The sequence below is a fragment of the Elephas maximus genome, chromosome 7, assembly GCF_024166365.1.
Source record: "Elephas maximus indicus isolate mEleMax1 chromosome 7, mEleMax1 primary haplotype, whole genome shotgun sequence".
Lineage (NCBI taxonomy): Eukaryota > Metazoa > Chordata > Mammalia > Proboscidea > Elephantidae > Elephas > Elephas maximus.
Window position 1 is genome coordinate 48,488,454 of NC_064825.1, and position 21,618 is coordinate 48,510,071.

At 47.3% G+C, this 21,618-nt stretch overlaps 1 protein-coding gene across 5 annotated transcripts in view; it reads left to right on the forward strand.

The window, feature by feature from the left end:
• Window positions 1-21,618, forward strand: part of C2CD3 (C2 domain containing 3 centriole elongation regulator) — a 187,131-nt gene that overhangs the window by 161,609 nt on the left and 3,904 nt on the right. For 2 of the 5 annotated variants that reach the window (XM_049889840.1, XM_049889845.1), the window contains exon 33: window positions 10,826-11,621. The exons of 1 other annotated variant lie outside the window; for it this stretch is intronic. In XM_049889840.1, the coding sequence (XP_049745797.1) occupies window positions 10,826-10,966 (141 nt within the window). In that variant the 3' untranslated portion in view covers window positions 10,967-11,621. Of the gene's footprint in view, window positions 1-7,626; window positions 7,715-10,825; window positions 11,622-15,910; window positions 16,099-21,618 lie in introns of those variants that run through there. 2 more of the 5 variants (XM_049889844.1, XM_049889843.1) reach the window with 2 other exon arrangements.

Consider the following 21,618-nt stretch of genomic DNA (forward strand, 5'->3'; position numbering starts at 1 on the left):
TTGTTTTTGGCCAATGCCTTCGGAGCAGGTTGGACTTCTTCCTTCAGTACCATTGGTTCCTGATCATATGCCACCTCTTGAAATGGTTGAACATCGACTAATTCTCTTTGGTGTAATGACTCTGTGTATTCCGTCCATCTTCTTTTGATGCTTCCTGCATCATTTAATATTTTCCCCATAGAATCCTTCACTATTGCAACTCGAGGCTTGAATTTTTTCTTCAGTTTTTTCAGCTTGAGAAATGCTGAGCGAGTTCTTCCAGGTGGAGCGGGTGCTCAGTAAATACCAGTTTTAAGGAGGGGAGGGGCATACTAATTAGTGAGACAGAAAATCACCATTCTTTGCAGATTATATGACTGAGTATTCAGAAAATCCAAGAGACTCTGCTAAAAAAAAACTGATAGGAGATTTTAATTTAGTAAGATGACTTTAAGTATAAAACCAGTATGCAAAAAAAAAAAAAAAAAGACTTTCCTTTATACTAGCAATAACCAGATGGAAATTGAAATGGAAAAAAAAAAATTCCAGTCACAATAGCAACAAAATCTGTAAGGTAAGTGGATATAAATTTAAGATATAAGACTCATGTGAAAAAAAACTCTAAAAGTTTTTCTAAAGGGCATAAATTAAGGCACAAATAAATGAAGGTACATGATATTCCTGGATGAGAAAACTTAATGTGTCATAAATTGTCACTCATTCTCCAGCTAATGCATAAATATGCTTAAGTTCCATTCAGAATCCTAAAGGTGAGTTTGTTCCTTTGGGGAAAAAGACTTGGAATTTAACAGAGTGATTCTAAAGTTAATTTGAAAGAATTATGTTAATAAATTATCAACAGTTTTAAAATATGATGGAGATCTTGCCTTACCATTTTATTAAGATGTTGCTATAAGGTTTCTGCAAGCAAGGAATAGACAAATCAGAATAGAGTAAAAATCCAGAAATAAATCCAAGTAAATGAAAATTAGATATATGGCAAAGTTCTCATTTCAGTTAGTGGGGAAGAAATGGATTATTTATCAATGACATTGAGACAGTTGGCTACCCATTTAGAAGAAAATGAAATTAAAATACCTACCTCAAAAAATGTTTTGTTAAATGAAGGACTACAAATGCATTAGCTGTGAATTTTGCTGTTGGTGTATTTAACCCAGGTCTGTCAAAATGGCCTGGGTGTCTATATACTCTGGGCCCCTGAGGAAAGTCATACAGAAGCCCAGCCTTCAGTAAGCCCAAATTATTTGTGCATCTGTCTGTTTTAGATGTATTTTGTCCCATTGTCTATTTTAGACCACATGCGTATATTTGGCTGCCTGCCTTGATCTGTGTTAATACAGCTTATTAAGGCATCTGTAGAAACCTGTCTTTCTCAAGCATCAGATTCAGCTTTTATGTGTGCAGCTGTACAGCCTATATTTCTGTAACTTCTTTTATCCATATTTACTTATCCAACTCTCTGTTACAGTATGTATTCATGTGTATTTGAACAGTCAGCGTTTTGGATAGAAATTTCTATAGGACAAAGACCACACCTCCTAACTGGTCTGCAGAGTTCCTGGCACAGATGCTAAACCACCTCCTTTTGGTCACAACAATACAATAACTCTTACTGGCCTCACCCCAGGATGAGTTTCAGTATTTTCATTGGGTATTTATAAGACTATTCGAAATCCCCAAATTGAAGAAGGCCACTGCATATATAATTTATCACTAAAGTATAATTTAAAAACAGAAGTAATACCCTTCACAAAAAAAAAACAAAAACCCTGCTACCATAAGGTCAATTCCAACTCACAGCAACCCTGTAGGGCAGAGTAGAACTGCTACACCATAGAGTTTCCAAGGAGCGCCTGGTGGATTCGAACTGCTGACCTTTTGGTTAGCAGCCGTAGCTCTTAACCATTATGCCACCAGGGTTTCCATGACCCTTCAGAGGCCCTTAATAATTTAATAAATACAGTAATCTAACTTTTTAATTCAGCAAGAATATTTTTTCTGATATTTCATAGGGTCACATTTACCCTCCATCATCAGCTTCTAAGTTGGCTTTCTTTTCAGAGCTTACACAGACATACACATACATCAAGCTTTTATTACTTCCTGAACAGCTACCAGCCTAGGCAAGACTGTAAGCAGCTGAGCACACCCTCTGACAAAGAGACCCTCCTACTATAGCACCCCAGTACACATGATTAGAAAATTCCGTGTATCAGGGACTTGGGTTGCTCGCAGTTACAAGGGTCTACTATTGTTCCTTTTCTTAAACCCCCCAAAAAAGCAAACCCATTCCTGTCGAGTCAATTCCGACTCATAGCGACCCTATGTGGCAGAGTAGAACTGCCCCACAGAGTTTCCAAAGAGTGCCTGATAGATTTGAACTGCCAACCTTTTGGCTAGCAGCCACAGCAGTTAACCACTATACTACCTTCCTTTTCTTAGGAAGGAAAATTACATGAACATTGGATTCTGAGGTGTACTTAATCCCCATAAACAGACTTTATTTCTGCTTTTGGTAATTAGAAACTTTCAGCATCATCCAAAACCCAGAGACTGAGCAGTGATGGGGAAAATGCCCCTTCCTTGACTGGCATCATTCTTCCAATGTGTAGTCCTCAGGTAGACCCAGGATCCTGTCCTCCTAGCCCAAAGTTCTAAAATAACAAAAAGCTGGACATTTCCCCAGCCTTCCAGATTCTGGGAAACAGAAAAGACTTCTCTTTGATGAATAAGAAAGCCAGAGCTGGGCTTGGGGATAGGCAAGCCAGAGAGCAGGAGGGTAGTTTGGGCCTCAAACTCAAAATTTTCATCTTGCAGCAAATGTGCAAAACCATAGCCCTAAGCTGGGTGCAGGAGAAGACAGAAAAAGGAGTTATGCCCCTTCCCTTAGGGAGCTCACAGTTGCCCTGGGAGCCAGCTTTCTGTACCACTTCCATCAACCCCTACCTAGTGCCTGGATCTGGTGCTGTTGACCCTGTCTACAAGGAGCTTCAGAAAGGCACTGGCCCTCCAACCACTCACTGAGTTTCACAAGTGATATTAATCTATATCAGCATTAAGTAAAACAGCCAAGGGAAAGATTATAGGAGAAGAAGATGGAGCCACATGGGATGGCCTGAGAAGAATTCAGCAAAGATGAGGGAAAGGTTTTGCAGGCTGTGGCTTTGGAAAGAAGAAATCCCTCAGAGAACCTACAGAATTTAGCATCTGGCAGATACAAATGATACGTGCTAGAAGAGGCCAGAGGAGGGGAGAGATGGGCCTGGTCTGAAACAGTCAAGGCAGGATAGGAATCAGAAGCAAAGAGCAAGAAGCAACCTGTTATCTGAGCTTTGGCTCTGCCCTGCCTACATGGCAGTTCCTTACACTGAAATGATTCCCGTCTTGTTCCACACCTTCTTGTACTAAGCCCAGGCTCTACCCACATCATAAATGAGCCCTTAGATTAACCACAGGCATGGGGCCAGATGGTGTTATTCATGAGGAGGCAGGAAATAGGAGGCAAGGCCAGGCGTGAGTGTATCCTTAAAAGCCTTGAGTTGTGCACCCTCTCCCACCGTGTGTTCTCACCTCCACTTAGCCAGACCACAGTATTTCAGACATCACCAGGGACCAAGGTATTCCCAGGCAGCTGTGGACCCAAGAGTCAGTAAACCAGGTTTTTGCCCCAGCTCTGCCGTTGGCTTTCCGAGGCCTTGGGCGAGGTCTCTAGTCTCTGGGGAGGCAACACAGACTTAATTTGTAGCTGTACTTCTCTCTTCTTCCCCACTAGGCATAGTGGTTAGGTGCATGGCCTCTGAATCCAGACAAGTTCAAAGGTCAACTTTGCCACTTACTAGCTGTATGGCCTTGACCAAACTACCCAACTTCTCTTCAGTTTCCTTATCTGTAAAATAGGTATATGTGTACCTGTCTCATAAAATTTGTTAAGGATTAAGTGAATTAATATATGTATGGTACTTAGAACAGTTCTTGGCACATGACATAGTAAGCACTGTGTGAATGTTAGCTCTTGTTGTTATTACCATTATTATTATTCAGACGGCTTCCCTTTTATGCTGTTGCATTTGTGGGGAGGGGAACTAGTAGGAAAGAAATGCTAAGGGATAAGGAACGTCAGCAAAAGCCTAGCGTCAGGAGTGGGGAGTTGGGATGTTCGCACCTCCCTCTTCCCCCTGGTGTACCCCCAGAAGTATGGAGAGCAGTGCTCAGGGCTGTAGCAGTGGCTTTGTGCTCAGTTCAGACCCTGAGTTAGAGGCCCAGGACAACACACAGGCCCCATCTAAGGGTGACAGAGCCCTAGCCTCAGAAGCCTGTCTCTGAATCTTGGCTTAAGGTTTTCAGATTGCTTCTTTTCTCCTAAGGACCCAAAGAATGTTTCTGTTCCTTGTTTTCCCTTTCATAAGTCCATAGGCATCTGAAAGATGCACAATCCTGATAAAGAAACCCAGCCCTCTGGGTTCTGTTCGGTAGGGACCTGAGGGACCTTCCTGAGCCCAGCCAGTATCCTGTCTCCCCAGCCTGTGGTCCAAGCCCTCATAGGACAGGAGGCCGTGGCCTATTGTCTCATTTCTTTGAGCACCCAAGCCCCTAGCCATCTACAGAGCCCCAATAGGAGACCTGCAGGTCCAAGAGTTTCTGATAAAGGCCACACAAAGCTTTTGGGAGGACATGAGCTCTCTGGCCAAGGGTATACAGAAGTCAAGGGAAAACGGCCAGAATTGGCTGATGCCTACTACCCTAACGGCCAGTTAGGCAGGCACCTCAAGGAAAGGGCCCACAGGCCTGCTAGGCAGGTGCTAGGCTCAGAGGCCAGAGTCTGGGAGGAACCAGGAGCTCTTCCAGGAGCATACTTTTCCTTCTCAGGAACCCTCTCACCAATAGGATATGAGCTCAAAAGAGTTAAGGAGTCTTGATCTAGTCAGGTCGTTTTACTGTGCAGAGGGGGAGACTGAGACACACAGTGAGTAAGGAGCTTAGGTACAGAGTTTGTTGGTCTTCTGTCTCCTGGCTCTGTGGATCGAGCCAGTCAGGGACAGCTTCTCAGAGGAAGGACGGGGGGCATCAGGTGGTGGTGAAGAATGGAGGGAGCATTTAGGTAATGAGTTATTTGACCAGTAGGGATAGAGGGTGAGCTCAGTGTGTAGACCAGTATGCTTGGACTGAGCTGGGTGAGTCAGATTTAGGATTTGCCTCTCATAGCTGGGCCACTGGTCTAAATGTCTTGTCCCTACTTACCCCCTGCTCCTCTCTGTGGTTGCTGAGTTTACTGCTCAAGGAAGTCCTAAACCCAGCCTCAGCAGAGGCCTCTGGGAACCACCCCAGGGGAAGGCAGCCAGCCAAGGGGTTGAACGTTGAACAAGGCAGGCAGCTATATTGAGCCTTGAAGTGTCTGAAGCAGCAACCCGTTGACAAGCCCATCTAGCCAGCCAGAACCAGACGGCTGTTTACTTTCAGTTCTCAGCTCTTTGGAAGGTTTTGCTTCCAGCTCTCTGAGTCAGTGTTGATGTCATTTAGGGGAGCTGCTCTGGAAAAGAATAAAACCTTAGCTCTGATCCCAGGCCTGGAGGCTCATTGGGAAAGCAGAGATGGTGGGGAGTGGAGTCTGATGGAGTGGAGAGAGCTTAGGCAGGCCTGGTCTTGCACTGGGCATGCCTTGGAGAGGTGATTTACCCTAGTTCTGCTCTGGACCTTTTGAGCCTAACCCCCTGCCTGGGGTGGGGGCTGGGAACAGCAAGGTCTCGCTTGGTTTTCTGCAGCTGGCATCAGCCCTAGCTTCAGCCTAGCCCCTATGCAAGATGTACCTGGCCAGAGTCCTGGTCGTACTTGAATTTCATTTGAACTTCACAGTAGACTGGAGCTAGGAGACCAAACAGAAGTTCTTAGCTCCATTTGGCAATGAAGGTCCTGAGGACCAGAAGGAGGAAGTGTCTTGCTCTTAAATGAATAGGACAGTAGCGGCTGGGCCACAGACCAGTATTCCTTTTTCTCCGCTCCACTGCCACCACTCTGAGAAAGTTCCAGGGACACCCTATGTTATAGATTGTATTGTGTCCCAAAAAAATGTGTATCAACTTGGCTAGGCCAGGATTCCCAGTATTGTGTGGTTGTCTGCCATTTTGTGATCTGATATGATTTTCCTGTGTGTTGTAAATCATAACCTCTATGATGTTAATGAGGCAGGATTAGAGGCAGTTACGTTAATGAGGCAGGACTCTATCTACAGGATTAGGTTGTATCTTGAGTCAGTCTATTTTGAAATATAAGAGAGAATCAAGCAGAGAGGATAGGGACCTCATGCCACCAAGAATGAAGAACTGGGAAAGGAGCGTGTCCTTTGGACCCGGGGTCCCTGTGCTGAGATACTTCTAGACCAGGGGAAGATTGATGACAAGGGCCTTGCCCCAGAGCTGCCAGAAAGAGAAAAGAAAGCCTTCTTCTGGAGCTGGCACCCTGAATCTGGACTTCTAGCCTCCTAGACTGTGAGAAAATAAATTTATCTTTGTTAAAGCCACCCCCTTGTGCTACTTTTATTATAGCAGCGCTAGATAACTAAGACACCCTGTAAGCAGGGTTGTTCAGTAAAGGCATCTGTACCCACCACCCTCCTGGGAGCATGTGGAGTAGAGAGAACCCAGAACACAGTGGCTTGGATCAGATCACATTTCAGTTGAAAGAAGAGGGTTGGACCCTCACAGGGGCCTGGCCAAAAAGCGAGCCAACGGCCAAGTTCATGATTTAGCATCTCCTATTGCATTATCTACTCATCCTGATCTCTGTTTTCAGATGAGGAAACTGAGGCCTAAGGAGAAAATGACTTGCCCAAAGCCACTTACTAAGAAATGGTAGAGCCAGAACTAGAACCAACTCCCAGCCAGAGCCTCCTGGTTTGAGGAGCCCCGGGAAGCCCCAAATTTTCCTTCTACCACCACTTCTTACCCCTTCCATGGTGCTTTATTTTTTCCCCAGCAGGGTGTCTACCTTTGACACTGAAGGCTTCTTTAAGACACATTTATTGTGGGAGAAGCTTATCATGTTCATGGCCTGGGTATTCAGGTTCCAGAAATGAGCAAGTTCCCCAGATTTGGAAGTGGGAGACTAAAATGGGAGAGCTGGGTGAATTTAACAGGGCAGTCTGAGAGCTACTGACCTGCTGCCATGCTTGACACCAGACCACAGTAAAGCCAGTTCTGTCCTTTAGCCCAGGACAGTGGTCACCCCACTGTTCACTGGGAAGGTTCTGACAGATCAGCTTGCTGATATCCAAGAGGAATAAGGTCAGATTCTTCATTCAGGCATTCAGGGACTTCCTTCAGCAGGCATCAGCCTGTCTTTCTGGATTTATTCTCCATATCATGCAGTCCAGCCAGGCCCATCCCATTTCTTTCTCTAGCATATAAATTCTTCACATCTTTGCTTAAGCTGATCCTCAGCTTGGAACTCCCTCACTGATTTTCTTATGTTAAAATTCTACCTTCATAGTTTTTCAAGTCCCTCTTCTTCAAAATACCCTTCCCCAGGGACATCACCCCATATATGACACTCACTGTCTAGACTCCAACGTCCCTGCAGCCTCTCCAGCTTTGATAATTCTGCTTCCATGTGGCCTCCTCCCTGCCTCCCCAGGAAGTCTGCTGGCTCCTGCAGAGCACAGGGTGTGTTGACGATTCACTGTGCCCCCAGAGCACCCAGCAGGAACATGGGAGTGCTTCAGGTGAGCCATTAGTGCACATGTGGGTGTCCCTGCTCCGGGCATTTTCACCTCTGCCCAGCCCCTCCAGCTTGGTATGTTTTGGGGTCACAACCCTGATGAGGAAAGAACCTTTACTATTAGTCAAGATGTTTTTTAAACTGTATTGAGGTCAGCCAGCAGGACCAGTCCCTGGAGAAAGACAATCCTGCTTGGTAAAGTGGAGGGTCAGTGAAAAAGATGAAGACTGTCACACTAGATGGATTGATACCGTGGCTGCAACAATGGGCTCAAGCATAACAATTGTGAGGATGGCGCAGGGCCGGGCAGTGTTTTGTTCTGTTGTACATAGGGTCACTATGAGTCAGAACCAACTCGATGGCACCTAACAACACTGAGGTCAACAAAAGCCAAATGCTGCTGAGTATGTGTTCTCTGCCCTTCCACATCCCTGCCTTGCCCTGCCCTGTACATCTAGAGCCTACCCCTGTCCCTGTTTTGGTCCCTGAGCCTGGGCCATGCAGATAAGCCCTCCTAGATGGCTGGGTCTAAGTGTATGTGCTGGAAGGTTGGCTGAACCAACCCCCATTCAATTCAGCCCCAGTACAGATGTTTCCCCAGCCAGCAGGTGAATGTCCCAGGTGCAGGCCTGTGCTTGTGCCATTTTCCCTACACATAGAATGGCCTCACACCCACCCCCAGCTCTGTTGAAACCCTGCCCATCTTGGATCCTGCCTGTTTGACACCTCCCCTGACCTTCCCAGTTGTTACTAATTGCTTCTTTCTTAGTGCTCCCAAGCTCTTAGCCTCATCTTTATGACAATTGAATAGATAAGTGTCTGTCTACCCTCTAGCTTGAGCAACCCCATGAGGACTCAGCCATATCTGTCTATTGTCTTTAGGAGCAGATATGGTTGAGTAGATCTTAGGCTCCTGAAAGGTTTGATGAATCACTGACAGAGGTGTGTTTATGGTCATTTCTAAGCCATGGAGGACAAGGGCCGTCTGAGCCTCTCCAATACAGAGACTCCTTTTCTTCTGACACCTAGGAAACAGAAGTCTGGTTATAGGACTTAAGTAGAAGACCATGTTCTTAGGCCTGTTTTCCTGTCTGGCTTATAGAATAGACATTTCCTTAGTCCATCTGCAGTACAGCCAGGGAGCTAGATGGAAGAGGACTCAGCGTCTCCTCTAAATCCCTAAATAGCTCAGGAAACAATACTCTTGGCTGTTGGGAGTTGCTAGGAGTATACAGAGGCTAAAAGTGCTGCAGAGACCTGAGAGGATTTGACCTCTCCAACCACTGGTACTAGAGATGTTTGCTGTAAGAGCCAGTCTCCTCCCCACCCCACCCACAGCCCAGCCTGCTTATCCTGGTTACTGTGGCTGATCTAGCAGCTACCAAGCTCCTGTCTTAGGTCCAGCTGGGGACACAGGCATCAGACTCACTCCATGCCCTGCAGGAGCACCCAGTGTGGGTGGGGAGGGCAGCAGGTAGCCTGGCCCACAGACCTCCCCTGGCCTAAGGTATAATGGGGTTCAGATACCTCTCATTTTGGAAGGAAGGGCCATAAACACCAGTAAAGGGTGGGTTTCCCTCTTCCCTTTTAGACTGGGCCTGCCTAGAGGACAGGGAGATGGATCTTCTAGCCTCTGCTGTGCATTCACAGCCCTACCACCGCTTTGCTCTTGGTCGTAAGAAAACCGTACCCATGGGCTGACAGCACTGAGTGCTTGCTCAGTTGTATATACTCCCTTGGCATTTAGAATTCTCGATTGGCAGGGATCCTCCAGGTTGCCCCCCGCACTATTTCATATGTGGGAATCTGATGCCCAGTCAGTAGAGCAGGGATGCCTAACTCCTACTCCCCTTCTCACATCCTAGCTGGTGCTCTAATTCTTTGGGTAGATCTGTGTCTCCCCAGCTTACCTCTGAGCTCCTGGAGGTCAGAAATTGACTTCTGTTCATTTCTGTCTCCCTCTGACAGTAGGCGTTAAAAAAGGAAACAGGAATTACGAATGTTATGGATCCCAAAAGCAACTCCAGTCCTTTTGCCTAGCTGGGCCTCAGTTTCTCATTAGCAGAATTGCAGGTGGTAGAGAGGAGAGTGTTAGCCCCAGCCTCTAAGCATCTCTACCAATTTGATTCTCAGTGCACCGAGAGTGGCACAAACAGTGTGCTCTCAGGCCCCAGCAGCTTGTGAAGATCTTGGCTCATGGGATTTGGAGGCAGGGAAGAGATATCTATCCACAGGGCTGGCTATGTAGCTGTGAAGTCAGCCAGCTTCTCCTGGAGTGGCCACCCCCACCTCCTTTCAGCACTGCCTTAGTCAGGCCTCCGCCTCTTCCCCAGGGCCTTACTCAGCCATCTCTCTGGGTGGCTTTCCGGTATAATTTCAGGCTCCTTCAGGGTAGGAACCTAGCATGGAATAAGTACACAAGGAAAGGTTGACTGAGTAAATGAGTGAGCCACAGAGGAGTCCCGAGGACCCTTATGCCATAACCCAAAGGCAAGCACCTGAAAGGTAAAATTAGTGATGCCCTACTGGCCCGAGACAGAGATGTTTGGTAGCAGGGCATAGGGTATTTGCTTGTGGCCTCGTGTCACCTGGCAGCTCCAGGAACACCAAAGCTCCAGGAATAACACAGAGTGTGTTATTCAACAACATCTTAGTCATGAGAGTTGGATATATTCCCAGGGTCACACATGGAACAGTCAGAACTCAGAGAACAAATGACTTATCTATAGTCATGCAGCAAGAGAAGGGATGAGGCTTCAAACCTGTCCTGGAGATGACTGCCCCATCCTTCTCCAGAGTCAGTGACATAGGATGGAAAGAGTCCAGCTTTGGAGCCAGACAAGCCATAGTTCGTATCTTAGCTCTGCTACTCAGAACTGTGGGACCTTGACTTTATTTAACATGAGCTGCAGTTTCCTCGTCCATGACATAGGGAGAATGATACACCCACCTCATGGGGTCAAGGTGAGAATGAAACACGGTATGTAAAGTACTTTGTAAGCTGGTCAGGTCCACATACATATTAGTCAAAGGACCGAAAGATAAGAGAAATCTAAATCATCTCTTGGTAGTACCGTATCCACAGTGCTAAACAAGCTGACTTCTTCTACTCCAGGACAAGAATGAGACAACCAGAGGAGCCCTGTCCCAAAGGCCCTGTCGCCCCAGACCTAAGTTGCTTCCTCCCAATCTGCCTGAAGAAGAAACTCGAAGGATCGCACGAATATTCTCTTCCCAGTTCTCCCAGAAAGATTAATGTAACCTTCTGAGAGACTGAGGGGAGGAGCCATCTGCCCCCTCTCCATCAGCCTTGCCCAGCCTGTGGGAGGCCACAGCGCTGTCGTAGCCCTGAAACCACCATCAGCCTAGTCCCTTGGCATCTTAAGCCCCAGTCAGCCCAGACTGGAGGAACTTCATAACCGAGCTCTGTGTCCACCTGCTAGGACTTATGCTTTTTCCCTCCATGATGAGGCAAAGACTAGAAACAAAATGAACTCCAGCACCCAAGTGGCCTACTGATCTTCTGACCAAAGGACCAAAGCAGGCATCTTTCTGCTGAGAAACTCCTCCTCCCAGTGTCCCTGAATCAGACCACCCTCTGCCTGAGATTGATGAGCCACTTTTGCCTTCCAGTTGGGGTGATGGGGCACGTTTGTACATTGTGTGCATCATCCATAGCCAAGGAAATCCTAGGGCCACCTCCAATTCATTGCGTGGGAATAAGGACTTTTATGGATATGAATTGTTTTTATGCTGTATCGGATTAATCAATAGGAGGGTGGTGATCACCTCCTTCAGCTTTTTAACTGATTGTCTGAAATTCTAACCATGCTTTTAATTTATTGTTTTTACCCAGCTCTGAGGGTTATTGTTCCTGCCTCTGTTTGAATAAAATCTTATTAGTATTTGTATTCTGTGCACAAGCGTTTCCTGGGTTGACCACTGGGAATGCAGGTAAATTCGTTTGTATTCCAAGTGGCAGAGAGAAAACTTGACAACTTTATGTTCTCTCGGAGAAGCTCATCCAGAACAAGGCACCAAGATGACCATGAGACTTCAGAGCTCCCTGGAAGATCAGGCTGGCCCAGATTAGGGTGACAACCGACATTTTCTCTGCTAGTGCTTACAGTCTGTCAGCAAAGTGGAGGGACCAGGTCTCCTCAGAATCCCCCATCTCTGGGATGGGTAGCTCTGGCTTAAACTGTCAGACCATAAACATTTGAACAGCTACCACAGACAAGGCCCTGTGGGGAGCATAGGGAAAGAGCAAATACGGGCCCTGCCTACTAGGCGTGTTCGGTGTGGTGGGGAGACACAGACAGAAGGAAACGAACCTGAGGGGCCCTGCTTCCCACCCCTAACCACATGCTATTTAATCCTCAAAACAACTCTATATCCTAGACATTATTCCCATTTTCTCGTTAAAGAAGCAGATGTTCAAACAAGTGATTTGCCTCTATGTAGCTAGAAGGTGAATTGCCACACAAGTCATCGCCAGAGATGTCACAAGACTGCTGTGCTCAGTGACCAAAACAAGGTACAGACAGTAAGTGCACGGAATTTGGGGAAAGGAAAGACTATGCAGACTGGAGCAGTCAGGGAAGGCTTGCTAGAAGATACAGGTCTTGGGGTGAGCCCAGAAGATTTGCCTGGTCATGGACTGCTGTCAGGAGAGAATTTGTAGGGGTCTCTGCATCTGCCAGTCTGGCTCTGTTACCTCCTTAATGTGTCCCCTCAGGCTTGACTCTCCCTCTTCCTCCATTGCCTCATCTGTAAAACAGGGATAATAACCCTGACTTCATAGTGTTGTTATGAAGATTAAATGAGATGACATTTGTAAGAGTGCTTCGCCTGCACTTGGCACATAGTGGAAGGATTGAGAAATGTTAGCCCTGCCCCCTCCTCCCCCATCCTCCTTGCACTTGAAGATAGGCAAGCCCACAGATAACTGTAAAACAAGGTAGAACATGCCCAGTGCCCTCAGAGGATGCAAAGTGATACAGGAACATTGAGAAGGGATACCCTCCTTACTGGTGATACACCCTCAGACCTGCTCATACCCACCTGCCCTCCTTTCTTATCTGTTTATCTCGGCTTCTTAAGCTTCAGCCCACTAGCTCACCCTCCCCTCCCCAGGGCCACAGAGGCCAGCCTCCCTCATAGGTCACCAGCCCAGAACTTTCAAGGGCAAGGGACCCAGCTCCCACGAGGCCATGAAGAACCTACAGAGAGGCAGTTGGGAGCCCAGGCCTGAAGGGTAAAGCCTGAGGTGAAAAATATTACTCCCAAATCCTGCTACAGCTCCTGTAAATAACCTGATCTGGGTCAAGTTAGGATAAGGCCACCGGAGAACATGAGCTGCTCCTGCCCCAGGCTGAGGGCAGCCTCAGATGACACAATGGCACCAGGAGAGTCTGAAACCCACCTCCTACCATAAGCTTACAAAGAGTGTATTCTATACCAGTATCTTATCTCTGGAGGTTGAACATACTTCCCAGTCACAGCTTGGAGGTGAAATGACTTGCCAGTCGTACAGAATGGGTTAAAGGTGTGAAGTAGAAGTTCGCACCCACCAATACAACTGGCCATTGTCACCCCACTTCCATTTGCGCACTCTTCCACAGACACCTGAAAATTGTTATTAGCCATCAGAGGATAGTTGCCTCCCAGCCCATAGCAGCCAACCTTGGAACTTCTGAGCATAAGCTGGGTTCTGGGGACAGGAAACCAAAACAGACAGAGCTGGTCCTACCCTCAAGAAGCTTCCAGGCCGCAGTAAGCTGAGCCTTCCCTCACTCAAGGGCCTGAACTTTCTACTTCTTCCTATGGACATGGTGGGGAGAGGGTTTGGGGTAATGGAGCATTCTAGCAGAGGAACAGCAGAAGCAAAGGCACAGAGGCCACAAACAGCCTGATGAGCAGGCCTTATAGCCTGGGCTTCCTGACTGGTGGCCGTGGAACCCCACCCACCCCAAAGACCTACCTACCATTTCCCAGCCCATCTGGTGGTTTGGTCTGGGATTGGGAATCTGCACTAGAAACAAGATATCTTGCTTCTGCAGCCAAAGAAAGATCCCAAAATATGGGAAAGAATGTCTACCCCTTAGGTGCCCAGAGCCACAGTGACTTCACATAATGCCTGCCCCACAGTACAGAGACCAAAGCACAGCCCCAGAGCCAGGCAGCTGGGGTTTGAGTCCTGTCTCCATTGCTTAGTAGTCGAGGGCTCTTGAGTGAATTACTGTACCCTCAAGGCTCAGCACCCAGAAAAGGTCTGTAAAAGGTGCTTGTGAGAATTAAATAAATAATGGCTCTCAAGTTCCACGTGCATGCAAATCACCTGGAAAGTTGTTAAAACAGGTCTCTAGGCCCCATCCCCAGAGACCGATTCAGTAGGTCCAGATGGAAGCATAGGAATTTGCATTTCTAACAAGCTCCCAGTGACACCAGTAGAATCACTGAAATAGGGTAAAGTATAAAACACCCAATACCTCACACGGAGCAGCTATTCAATGAGTGGTTGAGCCTTTCTCTCTTTCCCTGTCATTGCCCACAGTACAAAACCTCAGTGCCCAAACCAGGCATTTAGTGCCTAGCCCTACACTGTCTCTCCAATCCTCGACCCACTAGCGAGGCCAGTACCTCATATGCCAGTTGCTGCCCCCTTATTTGGGTTCATACTGCTAAAAAAAAAAAAAATTTTTTTTTTTTTTTTTTTTTTTACTGCTTATCCCTGCCTCGCATCCTCCTGTCCTCCTCCCCCTGCAATTTACCCCCACCTCCAGATGAGTATTTTCAGATTGAGCTCAGAGCCCACTTCCTGTGAGGAGCCCTCCCAAACTCAGCAGCTGGAGCAACCACTTCCCTCCTAACACTAGTGCAACCGACTGCCCTGCTGACATTTAGGGCAGGGCCTGGTCCAAGGAACAGCCCAAGCACAACCCAGGTTTTGCACTTGAGTGTTCGGACTTCTGACTACCTGCCCTGTGCCCAAAGCCAGAAATGCCCCTGCCTACCCTTCCCCTGCCTCATCCAGTTAACTCCTTCTCCACCCTCTTCCCTCTGTCACCTGGGTCCCAGGTTCAGGCATGCCCAATCCCTACCCTCAGGACCTAAGGATGGGGCCTGCAGCAGCCAGTCCAGGGGACCATTCCCAACCTGCCCTCAGACCCCCTCCACCAGCTCCCTTTGGCTCCAGTTGTATCCATGCTGAAGCCTCCAAGTATCATGTCAGAGAGAGCAGTCACAGCAGAGAGGTCCGAAGCACTTCACAGGATGCCCGAGATCAGGCCTTGCCATGTACTAGCTATGTGACTTGGATAAGTCATGGTCCGTCCCTGAGACTCAGTTTTTCTCTTTAAAATTAGCATTCAAATATTTAGAATCCTCAGCAACACGAAGGAGTGAAGTGCTACAACATGGATGAACCTTGAAAACATTATGCTAAGGGAAAGAAGCCAGTCACAAAAGATTACATATTGTATGATTTCATTTATATGATATGTCCAGAATAGGCAAATCTATAGAGACAGAAAGTACATCTGTGGTTTCCAGGGGCTGGGGGTAGGGGGAAAGGGAAGTGGCTGCTCATGGGTGCAGGATTTCTTTTTGGGGTAATGAAAATGTTCTAGAATTGATTGTGATGATGGTTGCACAGCTCTGTGAATACACTAACAAACACTGAATTGTACATTTAAATAAGTGAATTGTATGGTATGTGAATTCTATCTCAATAAAGCTTTTATTTAAAAAAAATTTAGAATCGAATAATACCTACATCAGAGTTGGAAGAAATGTATATGAACTATCTAGCACATAGTAGGCATCCAGTTATTACTGCTATTCTTAAGACGAGGCCTGGGGGAGCCCTTCCCAGCCTATCATGGGAGACCTTGGCCTTTGGACTCTCAAAGGTGACAGGTCCACCCCCTCTCCCATACACTTTTGTCACCAGAGGTAGCTCTTTCAGCAGCTCGAAGGAGCTATTTGTGTGTGTGTGTGTGTGTGTGTGTGTGTGTGTGTGCTTTAAGTGAAAGTTTACAAATCAAGTCAATGTCTCACACAAAAACCCATATACACCTTGCTATACACTCCCAATTACTCTCCCCCCTAATGAGACAGCCCGCTCTCTCCCTCCACTCTCTTTTCCTGTCCATTTCGTCAGCTTCTAACCCCCTCCACCCTCTCATCTCCCCTCCAGACAGGAGATGCCAACATAGTCTCAAGTGTCCACCTGATCCAAGAAGCTCACTCCTCACCAGCATCGCTCTCCAACCCATTGTCCAGTCCAATCCGTGTCTGAAGAGTCAGCTTTGGGAATAGTTCCTGTCCTGGGCCAACAGAAGGTCTGGAGGCCATGACCACCGGGGTCCTTCCAGTCTTAGTCAGACTATTAAGTCTGGTCTTTTTATGAGAATTTGGGGTCTGCATCCCACTGCTGTCCTGCTCCCTCAGGGGTTCTCTGTTGTGTTCCCTGTCAGGGCAGTCATTGGTTATAGCCGGGCACCATCTAGTTCTTCTGGCCTCAGGATGATGTAGTCTCTGGTTCATGTGGCCCTTTCTGTTTCTTGGGCTTGTAATTGCCTTGTGTCCTTGGTGTTCTTCATTCTCCTTTGATCCAGGTGGGTTGAGACCAATTGATGCATCTTAGATGGCTGCTTGCTAGCGTTTAAGACCCCAGACGCCACTCTTCAAAGTAGGATGCAGAATGTTTTCTTAATAGATTTTATTATGCCAGTTGACATAGATGTCCCCTGAAACCATGGTCCCCAGACCGCTCCCCCTCCTACGCTGGCCTTCAAAGCATTCAGTTTATTCATGAAGTTTCTTTGCTTTTGGTTTAGTCCAATTGTGCTGACCTCCCCTGTATTGTGTGCCGTCTCTCCCTTCATCTAAAGTAGTTCTTATCTACCATCTAATTAGTGAATACCCCTCTCCCACCCTACCTCCCTCCCCCCTCTCATAACCACAAAAGAATATTTTCTTCTCAGTTTAAACTATTTCTAAAGTTCTTATCATAGTGGTCTTATACAATATTTGCCCTTTTGCAACTGACTAATTTCACTCAGCATAATGCCTTCCAGGTTCCTCCATGTTACGAAATGTTTCACAGATTCCTTACTCTTCTTTATCAATGGATAGTATTCCATTGTGTGAATATACCATAATTTATCCATTCATCCATTGATGGGCATCTTGGTTGCTTCCATCTTTTTGCTATTGTAAACAGTGCAGCAATAAACATGGGTGTGCATTTATCTGTTCGTGTAAAGGCTCTTATTTCTCTAGGATATATTCCAAGGAGTGGGATTGCTGGATCCTATAGTAGTTCTATTTCTAGCTTTTTAAGGAAGCGCCAAATTGATTTCCAGATTGGTTGGACCATTTTACATTCCCACCAGCAGTGTATAAGTGTTCAATCTCTCCACAGCCTCTCCAACATTTATTATTTTATGTTTTTTTTTAATTAATGCCAGCTTTGTTGGAGTGAGATGAAATCTCATTGTAGTTTTGATCAGCATTTCTCTAATGGCTAATGATATTGAACATTTCCTCATATATCTGTTAGCTACCTGAATGTCTTCTTTAGTGAAGTGCCTATTCATGTCTTTTGCCCATTTTTTAATTGGGTTACTTGTCTTTTTGTAGTTGAGTTTTTGCACTATCATGTAGATTTTAGAGATCAGGCGCTGATCAGAAATGTCATAGCTAAAAACTTTTTCCCAGCCTGTAGGTAGTCTTTTTACTCTTTTGGTGAAGTCTTTGGATGAGCATAGGTGTTTGATTTTTAGGAGCTCCCAGTTATCTAGTTTTTCTTCTACATTCTTTATAATGTTTTGTATACTGTTTATGCCATGTATTAGGACTCCTAACATTGTCCCTATTTTTTCTTCCATGATCTTTATCGTTTTAGATTTTACATTTAGGTCTTTGATCCATTTTGAGCTAGCTTTTGTGCATGGAGTGAGGTATGGGTCTCATTTCATTTTTTTGCAGGTGGATATCCAGTTATGCCAGCACCATTTGTTAAAAAGACTGTCTTTTCCCCCATTTAACTGTTTTGGGGCCTTTGTCAAATATCAACTGCTCATATGTGGATGGATTTATGTCTGGATTCTCAATTCTGTTCCATTGGTCCATGTATCTGTTGTTGTACCAGTACCAGGCTGTTTTGACTACTGTGGCGGTATAATAGGTTCTAAAATCAGGTAAAGTAAGGCCTCTCACTTTGTTCTTCTTTTTCAGTAATGCCTTATTTATCCGGGGCCTCTTTCCCTTGAAGGAGCTATTTTAAAGAGCCTCAAGTCAAGGGAACTACCAAGATCTGAAACTTACTGACCTTTCCCTCTCAGCTTCCTGTCCCTCACAGCCACCTCTCGTAAAGTGATCTAGGCTGTCAACTAGCTTTTCTAGGATAAGGTTTCAGGTCAGCTGGAGTGTATAAAGATCAGTGCCAAGCCAGCGGCAGCAGAGGAACAGTGAATGGCAAGGACAGACAATCAGATGCCTGTTGCTGCCCTCCCAGGATGGAGCTTAAGAAACCCTAAGGAGCCCCTGTGTTCCCCCTACCCTGGCTGGACTCACAGGTAAGACCCCACTCTTTTCTCTCTCCCTCTCCCTTCTGTGTATTTCCCCTTTCATCAGAGGTTTACCAGGAGCATCCAGGAGCTGTTGGATCACTACCCATAGCGGTTCAGAGCTGGCAGAGATTTAGTCCAGCCCCTCCTTGTCAGGATGAGGGAACCGCAGCCCTAATGAGCAAAGTGGTCACAAGCCTGGGACTCCAGCCCAGCACTTGTGTGGCTCACTCCAGACTCACTTCCCCTCACTCTGCTGGTTGCCTCTCGTGTGATTTTATAAATTCCCATAGATAAGAGGTGACTTGGTCTTTGGTCTGGCCCAGAACCCTCAGGATTCCTCCAGGGCATGATGCCCAGTGCCTCTCCCTATGAGGACCCTGGAGTCCCCTTTCCTAGTAAAGATGGTGAGACCTGGCCCAAGTTGTATGCTGGGAGGTCTACAGAGCCCATGGTGACTCTCTGCCCAGGCGGCTCCCTCAGCTGAGATGCTGTGGAGAAGAGAATGGGATCTTACCTCTGAGTCCAACCAGGAAGAATTGGGTTGGAGGTGGGGGTGTGGGGCACCATGGCATCAGGCAGGGTGTCTCAGAATGGGATCTTCAGACCGCTACCTCAGAGTACCTCGGGAACTTGTTTCTGGTGCAGATTCCTAATCCCAGACCAAACCGGAATCAGGATCTCTAGGGTGAGAATCCACTTTGTGTGGAAGCAGCTCAAGGGACCCTAGGCTCTCACTGGAGTCTGAGACTCACTGGACAGCAAAACAGGCACAGATTCAGGTGTGAGACAGACCTGGGCTCCAGTCCCAGATCCATCACTTCAGCTGTATGAGGAGCTGAAGCTCCTGAAGCCTCAGGTCCGTGTATGTGAAGTGGGAGTAATAGCAACTATTACATAGCCTGATAAAGGGATTGAATTAGTCCATGCCTATAATGCCCTCTGCACAGTGCCTGGTACAGGAAGTGCTCAAAAATGGTAACAGGGCATCACTGTACCCTGGGTCATGCAGACTGGGGCATCCCATCCCTCAGGTGCCCCAACAGAGCTGCAGGGATGAGAATTTCGCTCTTGACCTCTTCCTCTACCGGCCAATGCCAAAGGCTTACTAGCTTCTGGGTTTCCTCAAGTGCCAATTCAGGAGGCAGGAGGGAGAGGGAAAGGAGGTTAGAGAGCTCTGGCCCTGGGGGCAGCCCCTGCTTGTGCCCACGATCATGGCTTATTCTCCCTCCCACTTGACCTGTGAAAGTTAGTTCTAGAGCCTCCGCAGGTATGGTTTTCACCTGAGTCCATGCCCATCTGCTCTGCCTCCTGTGGGTGGCTCAGGACTGCCCTGGAATAGGCTCCCACTTCATCTCTGGCCACTGGTCTTGACTGAGTTCAGGGTTCAGCATCTCCTGTCACCTCACTAGTCTCTCCCTCCCAGTCTATCCTCCACACTTGAACCAGCATGCTGTCAACACAGGTCCCACAGTGTCCTTCCCCTACTTGCAAACCACCAACCACTCCCCATTCTCTAAGTGTAAACCTGGTGTTCAAGGCCCTCTGCCAAAAGCCCTGTGGACATCTCTCATTTCCCATTCCCCCAAAACTTCAGCGAGTGGGGTTCCTTGGTCAACCCATCTTCCCTGGCCTCCTGTGAGTGTCAAACCTGTACCAGCAGGCTTCGCAAAGAATCAGGATAAGTAGAACCTACCCCTGTTTTGTGGGCTCCGCATCTAGGGGGAAAACAATTACAGTTAATGAGTAATTCTACAAGAAGGTCTGGAGTCAGGGGTGGCTGGGGACAAAGTAGTTTCAGAAGAGAAGTCTCATCTGACCGTTCAAGCCCTCTGGCCCCAGGGAGACAGACCCAGCCTCAGCAGGAGGCAGAGCCCATGCAGCGCCCGCTGCAGGGCCTGACACATGGCCGATACCCCATACCAGGTGGCCTAGAGCATAGGATGCACTGGAGACACACAGCCCTAGGTGGGACTCCAACCTCTGCTACTCTGCTAGCTGTGTAATGTCATTTCACTAGGCCTCAGTTTGTGACTTTGAAAGGAGGGGTAAAAGTACCTAACGGGTAGGGTTCTTTTGGGAATAGTATGCTAGTAGAAAGGCGCCCTGGTGGTGCAGTGTTTAAGTGCTCGGCTGCTAATAGAAAGGTCGCAGGTTCAAAGCCCTCAGGCGCTCCCTGGGAAAAAGATGTGGTAGTCTGCTTCCGTAAAGATTTACAGCCTTGGAAACCCTATGGGGCAGTTTTACTCTGTCCTGTAGGATGTCTGTAAGTCTAAATTGAGTCCATTGGTACGCAGCAACAGAGCTTGGGTGGCCACCAGACAAAGTTTTTCGAAAAAGGGACTCCTACAGTCAGTAGGAGACAGTAGGACACAATACCCAAGGTCTTCCCAAGTCTGAGAGTCAGACTCTCAGATTCATGATGCGAGATTCTGGGCAGCTCAGTTCACAGAAGGGGAAGGGCAGTAGAGGGGTCTCTGCACAGTTTTGCCAGGGCTTGGAAGCAGAGGGAGCCTAACAGGATGTGAGCATTAGGAGAGGCAGCTGCTCGTGCTGTTTCTCTCTCTCTTTTCTTTCACACACACGCACTGCAGGTCCCAACCTCTAGGCAGAGGAGCCAGAGCCTCCCTGCTGGCAACTGAACCCAGCACCCCAAGAGGTGGTCTTCTGTAGGGCAGAGGGGAGTGGGGAAGGAGACAAACTGAAAGATTGTATTTCCTGGCAATGCTGTCTCTTCAGCAAGGCTTAGCTCAGTGGGCCCCTGAGCCTCCATGCTATCTTCCCAAGGAGATCAGACCTTTCTTGGGCCCTTCCCTCAGAGCGGCAATGCAGAAAGGCAGGAAGATGGACGTACTGTGGGAAGAGCACTGGAGAGGGAGTCTGAGGCCTGACTCTGTTGTGCACAAGTCTTTTCCTGTCTGGGGCCCATTTTCTTCATGTGCCCTGTGGGGCAGTGATGCTCACTTAGCCTTCCTCAACATGTTCTTGTTTCATATGCTTAACACTTAATTTCTCATAGATGGGTTTTACATATAATTTAGAATCTGCAAAGGGCTTTGAATACCCTCAGTAAAAGACAAGAGCATGGTACCCACACTAACATCTCCACCAGTGCCCCTGGATGGAATAGTGAAGAGAGCTTTTTTGCCTTGGCATCAGGTGAGTCAGTCTGGAGCACCATGATGTTGGGCCAGTCCTTTACCATCTTAAACTTATGTTTTCTCATCTGTAAACTGGATTTAAATGCTTTCCAGGGTTGTTTCAAGCCTAGCATAGAAGAGTGAACCCAGGCTTTGGCACTAGAGGCTGGCACCTGAGCACATTAACATCT